At 43.8% G+C, this 7,186-nt stretch overlaps 1 protein-coding gene and 1 long non-coding RNA gene across 2 annotated transcripts in view; one reads left to right on the top strand and one right to left on the bottom strand.

Moving 5' to 3' along the window:
- On the bottom strand, positions 1–4,253 carry LOC126639917 (cytochrome c oxidase assembly protein COX20, mitochondrial). The gene is made up of 4 exons (XM_050315269.1): positions 4,053–4,253; positions 2,117–2,231; positions 1,925–1,988; positions 1–1,460 (listed from the first exon to the last, which is right to left on the bottom strand). The coding sequence occupies exons 1-4, from the start codon at positions 4,083–4,085 to the stop codon at positions 1,319–1,321; spliced, it is 354 nt and encodes a 117-aa protein (XP_050171226.1). The 5' UTR covers positions 4,086–4,253; the 3' UTR covers positions 1–1,318.
- The window catches only part of LOC126639918 (uncharacterized), a 22,661-nt gene continuing 19,723 nt past the window's right edge, over positions 4,249–7,186 (top strand). Inside the window, exon 1 of the long non-coding RNA XR_007628904.1 lies at positions 4,249–4,962. This is a non-coding gene — a long non-coding RNA (uncharacterized LOC126639918). The remainder of the gene's footprint in view (positions 4,963–7,186) is intronic.

The following is a 7,186-nucleotide window of genomic DNA, read 5'->3' on the forward strand; positions in this document are numbered from 1 at the left end:
TCCTCAATAAAATGAATCTTTATTTTTTCCTCCAAAAGAAACAAGGGGAATAGAGGGGAAAAAAAAGAATTAGATTATGCAGGTTTGTTCTCTTTTTGTATGAGGCCAATCCACAGAGGGTAAAAGTTTAATTTTCTCAGTGTAAATAACACGTTTGCTTAGTGTTCTCGCATATATTTTCAAAATAAATCAGTAGAGCAATACTGCTGTTTACATCTGGAGTCTCAAACCTCCCCCCACCAACCTGAGTCAATAACAGATCACAAACTCTCTCAGACTACATACAGAACACGGGGAAGGGAATATTTTGGCTCAGTGAGTACCTTTAGGCCAAGAAATTCTTAAAGCATTATAGACTATAAATCATTTTATGAAAAAGTAAGTAGAGGTGTCAGTCCTGGAGACAGAAGCAAGCAAGGAATATGATGTCATCAGTCATATTTTTAACAATATTCAATTAGACTTAACACTGTATTTCCAAATAAGATTGTTTCCTTGAAATTATAGTGATATTTCTTTTAACCATAAAATGTACAGTGAAATGGTTAAGTAGAACACGCCTTTAAAAAAAAACCACCAAGAACAAACTACTCACCACTGGTACTTAGAAATAATGCAAATTATTATTGCACAATTGTAGGGATTGTCCTAAATAGCACGATTTTCAATCAAGTAAAAAAATTACTTACATAATTTAGATTGCTTCTGAATTTTATTCAGATTTTATTCTTGGTTTCATATAGACAGAACAAACGTGGAAATCTTTCAACTTCACAGTGTATGTAAGTTATCTGGTTATCCTGCAGCTGAAATCTTACAAAGGCCGCTGACCTCACCCATCTTGCACAAGCAAAGCCTTCACCTACAGTTTAAATACCTGTGTTTTACAAACAGCACTGTTAACTGTACCTCTGAAGGAAGATACATTTACTCAACAGCTGATGAAAATATTTTCCTGTATTTAAATAAGATGTAATTACAACTCTGCTAAAATGAACCGCTCTGTGTGCAATGAAGTTAAAAGCAGTCCCAAATCAGTGCCGTTAATCCTCTCTGTAACAGAACACATCAGTTTCCAGATGTTTCACAGGAGGTCATTCCTAACTATGTGCACAGTCACACACATACACACATACATACATGAAACAAAGCAAGGCTTGTACAGACTTAAAAGATTCACTATGAATTTCTTGCTCACATTTGCCAGCAAAACCATGATTTGCCAGTTTTAGACACCTCACACGTTTACAAGGCAGACTGACATTTTTGGACCACCTTCTCCCAAAGCAGTCTTAGACCACAACTCCTCCACAGCAGCCTATGAATCGCTTCTTTCATTGCCAGTTTGTTTTTTTTCTGGGTCTAGATAACTGCCTTCAAATAAAATTCTGTTTTTCATTCCTTCTTTAAGCATTCTTTGCCGGATTCTTTGTTGAGCCAAATTGTACCTGCAGTAAAACCTAGAGGAGGGGATGAAAAGAAAACATGATTCCCTGCCTTATATGAGTTACAGTAGAAAATCAGACTTGCTCAGCCAGTTGAAAAGTTGCAGCCACATATGAAAATGCTAGTAAAATTCAGCATGCTGCCTTTGGAATTAGGACAGAAGGATGGGGTATGCAAAGATAAAAAAGAAAGAATTAAGAAAAACGGAAATAACTGGGTGGCTTGATCTCTTAGGAGTCAAGAAACAATAGCGAGTTTTTTTAAAATATATGAACATAAAAATTCAATCACATTGAACCGTTTCCCTTTAAACAAGAGGAATATCTTGAGGAGAAGGAAGAGGATGCCTTGCTAGGCAAGTTTTTTAACGGAGTTTCAAAAGCAATGTGAAATACTGTTTCTGAAATCAAACATGGGGATCATGTAGTACAGTTCAACCAACACAGGCCTGTCAAAACTGAAGAAGCATTTTACATACCAGTATCCTAACATTGTGGAAATAAAGCCACCAACTGCAAAGTCACAAGATCTTCTAACTCTACCTGAAAAAAAAACCAAACAAAAATTCTCCATAACATTAGAGGACTTCCCATTATTAGTAACACCTAACAGCAAATAGCAATCTTTTTTCTTGAGAATAAGTATATAATCAGAAGAGATAAGTACTTACTAGTTGCTAAAAAATGTCCAAGACCCACAACTAAAGACCCAAGGGAGCCATAGAGCACGGATTCTCGTGCACATGGGACACTTTGAACATCAAGAAATCCCAACAGTTTAAAGGACTGTAAGACAAAATAAAAAACACACCATAAACTTAAAAAAAATCACTTTTGTAGACGTCTATGATGCCAACTCCATTGTAAACTGACTTGTTATTTTAGTAGTCAAATGTAACCACTTGAGGATTTACTGCTTGCAGGGTTATAGCTGAGGAAAAGTGAACACACACAGCTGTATCAGGAATGGTTTTGGAAGAATTAACTACTAATTTACGCAATATATTTTCTACAAACCTATTGATCCATCCTTTCTACTGAATGTTATAAATGACCACTTAATTTTTCCCCTTTACATTCCCCAAAAAAGGAAGGGAGAAAACCATAAGAATGCAGGATTTTTGTTACATGACAACACACAAATAAGGCTACAATCAAGTACACAGTTAGTCATGCCATGTAATTTTAGTATCTGAAAAGGCAAATGTGCTTTAAAAAAAGTGAAATTACTAGAGAATGAGCACGTAATAGACAATCTTGTACTGAACAGTGAATGGAAACCTTTATAAACCAGTAATTTTTAACCTAACCCTATGTACAGACAGGGGCTGGGCACAGATATTCTTCTATACACAACAAGTAATTTTTTTAATTAACCTACTGGTAAAAAGAATCAAACTATTACATATGCTGTCTTCTAACTATAAACTACCCTTTTATTTCACTCAAATGGCAATTACATGTGGCATTCACAAAGTCAACTGCGAACTGAAAAGTATGATTTTCCTTTCAGAGACGCCCACTCTGGCTTCTGCATGCAACTTCTATTTCCCACCCGACGAACATCCTTGCAAATGCAGGCTGGCACCACAAGCAGGAGTGAGAAACTGCATACAGAAAAGAAGCCTCAAGATGACACGGGACAGGGTTAAGGTGTCTGCACTGCAGTAACATCTTCACATCTTTCTGCTATCATTCTTTTGTCAGTGATGATGTGAGAATACATCTCCGTTCTGTTGTGTTTAAATCCTTGGAGCATTAACTGCCATGTGTGCAACTGTATCTAAATTCACCAAAGATGACCAGTTTATTTTTCGTGAAGGTATTTTACTTGGTCAAAGTGGATTTTAAAGATGGAGAACTACAATCAAACGTTCGTGGAGGACCCACATGTCTGAGACAAGTAATTACAAAACTGTGGTAACAGGGATGGCAAGCATCTGACAACAGCTGGATTTGTATGCAAGTATGGAAATCCCCATAGTTTGTTTTATCCATGTTCCCCATGGAAAACCGTCAGCTGTTTCTACATAATTAATCCCTGTGTACAGGCCAGACAGAAAGGATGTGGTCTGTGTTGGTCGAATCTCCTAAAGAGCAATTTCAAGTACTCTCACATGGAAGAAGTCACTGGATACGCTGCTGTCGTTGGCCAAGGCGGCATCCCTGCCACATCCGTGCAGCGTGATGCACCCTTTTAAAATAGCATTTCACCTGCTGCCGAACTGGAAATCATTTGTTATGTCTCTAAGCACTGTAACCACCGGTGTTAAGGAGGTTCGAGTGCCACGACGGCGTTTCGCCCACAGAGAGAAAGTCCTACGGGGCGGGGGGGGAGAAAGGGGGCGGCCTGGGGAAAAACAAACACACGCCACCCCCCCACACCACACCCACTCGGCCCTACAGAGCCTCGGTTCCGCCGTGAGTTTCCGTGTATTGTTCCCTAATTATTTCCTCTGGAGGTAAAACAGCGGGTTTGGGGGTCACGGCCGCTCTGCCACAACCTCCCGTGTCCGCAGCGCGGGGCTCCCGCGGGGACACGGGTGCCCGCGCAGCTCTTCCTCCTTCTCCTCCTCCTCGCCCCTCTCCGCCCCCCCTCTCCATTACCTTCCTCGGCTCAGAGTCGCCCTCGCCCGCCATGCCGCGGCAGCGCCTTCCCGCCCGCACCAGCGAGCCGGGGCCGCGCCCGCGTGGGGAGCGGCGCCGGGGAGCGGCCGCTCCGCCCGCCCCGTCTCTATGGCGCCCGCGGAAGGGGCGGGGGCGGCCGCGCCGGCGCCATTTTAGGTCCCGGCGCCGAGCGAGATTCCAGCGAAAATCCTTTGTTCGGCGAAATGGGTCACGGCGCGGGGGGCGCGCGCGCGGGCACGCGGGCGGGGGGGGCGGAGCGCCGGGATCCTCCCGCCCCTTCCCTCCCCTCCCCTCCCCTTCCCTTCCCTTCCCTTCCCTGCCCGCTCCCGGCGCGCGCCTCCGCGGGCCGCGGCGGGGCGGGGACTGTGGGCAGCGCATGGAGTCTGCGTCCCGATTCCTGGCTCCCGGCGGGCACCCGGCAGGGTTGCGGGGAATTCCGTGCGCGGGTGTACCATAAATGCTGGAAGAGAGGCCCTGCCGCAGCCCGGCCGAGCCGCCTTGTTAAAAGCCAAAAGAGAATCACGGGGCTGGGGGATGTAAACGCGCTCGGTGGGCAGCACCTACTGGGAGGAGGTGATGGGATCCCTCAGGGCGTGTAGGGAGCCTGGAGGATGTGGGGATGTACCCCTCACGGCCGATGGGGGAGAGCTGACTGTCCGTGACCGCGACCCAGAGTGCTGGAAAGGGACGAGGAAAAGATGGCTTGTGCGGCTGGCAGAAAAGTACCCCGGTGGCAGCGGGAAGCAGGAGGTGGAGGAAGAATTGTTTGTCTGGAAAATGGCCTCTTGTGAGGAGGCCATGTACGTCTACTTCAGGCAAAACCCCAGTGGGTTCGACAGGGGCAAAGCCTGCGTTAAATCACTTGGACATGGTGGAAATGACCTATTAGGTATGTAATTGTACCTGCAGTAAGGGTGTGAAGAGGTTATAAATAGTGCCAGGTGACTCAGGACAGAGTTACAGTTCTGCAAGATACTGAAAAAAATACGTTTTGCTGCAAGAAAACAAGTCTCTACCCGCTAAGGAGTGAATTACAGGGTAGGTTCAATTTAGGATCTTTTCCATCTTAGCAGTGAAGTATCACAAGAATGAGAGACGTGTAATACTGCTCTTTGATTTAAAAAATAGTGCGTCTTGACCTAGGAGGCATGAGATGTCTTCAGACCTTGTTGAATATTATTATGTATTGGGTTTTTTTTAATCCTATGCTAAATAAATCAGTCTTTTTCACACACTGAAATTTCTGGCAGTTTTAATTTTATCTCATTACTTACGTGTTTGCAGGATTTTGGAAACAATGTACTTTCACACGTAATGGATTTTCATGTATCACTAGCTGAAAAGTGCTACTGTACATTTGCATGAGCTATTTTAAATCCCAGATGGATTAGAAACAAATCTCAATCCTTCCCAACAGTCCCAATCTATCACTGTTTTGTCATCTTTGTAGATCTTGCAGGCAGTGCTCTGAATTCACGAAACACACTGATTCAATGCATTTACTATCCATTTTAAAAAGATCAGTAGGAGTCACTTGGAGTAGCTTGGCCTGTTTAAAGCTAATGTATATTATGGATGTGGTGCTGCAGACACAACGTTTGCTGTAATATGTGAAAAAGAAAAATTATTGGCATAATCTCTCATTGGAAAAGTCTGTAATGTCTGGTCTTATCTTGGTTTAAAAATTAAGCAGTGGCAAACGTTGAGGAATATAATAAGGAATCTCAGGAATGTGTTAATATGTCTGAGATTAACAAGACCACCACAGTGGTGAGAGACACTGCTTTTACTGCTGATGAGGTGTCCTGGCCTGCAGCAGTTCATATTTTGAAGGAAAAGAGTGGAAGGATCTTTTTTTCTTTGAAAGAGGAAATGGGTTTTAGCATGAAGGTGCTGGAGAGCAGAGAACACAAATAGAGCATCTTCTGACTGAGAGTCAAGAATAGGCTAGGAAGTGTGTGGTTTTGCCTGTATGTTTTGTATCCCTTTTCCAAACATCCAAGTCACACGAATTACACTAAAATACCCATTGCCAATAAACATATTCAATTTCCCCCCCTCTCTTTTTGGTACTCAGTCATTACTCTACTTTACTGCTGCACCTCACGGTTCTGCTTCATCTAATTCAGAAGCCGTTCTAAAATTAATAACTATTACCCTTTGTGGAGTTAGAAGTACACAGACGGCTGCTTCTCAGTCCTCGGGATCAGTGAAGGTGCTGGAGCCTCCTTAGCTTAAGAGCAGAGGGACCATTGACAGGTCTTTGGGATAGCCTGAAGTGTGCAGCCATCATTCCCTTGTGTCCCAGAGGGGCCTGAGTGTGTGCAGAGGGATGGTAGCTGACGTCCTCCGGCACATGAGGAAGGCAGGGCTCTTGAAGTGTGGGCCTCATACTTCTGCTGCTTTTCCCCTGATGTGCATTGGAAGCTCTGGAAGTAGGATGTTCTTTTTCACATCCTGGATTCAAATAAAAGTGCGGATAGATAGCTCTAGCTAGCTGAAATGCAGGTTTTAGTCTGTAAGTTGATAAAGCAGGATGAGGCTGTGTGGGCATGTGGTGCTGTTGCATTTATGAGGGTGATAGCACAGGGAATGTGAGAGCTGCTGGGTATGCTTGCTGCCTTGCCAGCATGACTTGCTGCAAGGGCTGGACCAACCTTGGTTTAAGGCATTGGTACACCTGGCCCAGCAAAGGCATATCCCAGAGTATCTTCCATTGTACCTGCCAGTGTGCCTGCAGGGAAGGTGGTTGAGCGAGAGCCCTGCATGCCTTCCTCCATTAACAGGGACCTGTGCTGTTTCTGGAAGCTGGGCATCTGGTATATGCAAGTTTGGAATTGTTGCCTTGGATTTCTGAACCTACAGGACAAAATAGATATATAAAAATATTCTTCTTTCTCCTCTTGGAGCTGGATACCCTTGACAGAACCTGCCTCAGTTCTATCAGTCATAACGTGCTGATTGTCACTTGCTCTCTGCAGTTTGAGCTTTTCCTATACTTATGCAGTTCTTATTTTTATTTGTATTGATCAATTAAGTGTAGCATCCTTAGCTGTATGTCTTGAAATTGACATTGGGAATGGTTTGGATTGGCTTTTAACAGCAGTTTCTGT

The sequence above is a fragment of the Myiozetetes cayanensis genome, unplaced genomic scaffold (assembly GCF_022539395.1).
Source record: "Myiozetetes cayanensis isolate MyiCay16 unplaced genomic scaffold, myiCay2020 scf2-11, whole genome shotgun sequence".
NCBI classification, from domain to species: Eukaryota; Metazoa; Chordata; class Aves; order Passeriformes; family Tyrannidae; genus Myiozetetes; species Myiozetetes cayanensis.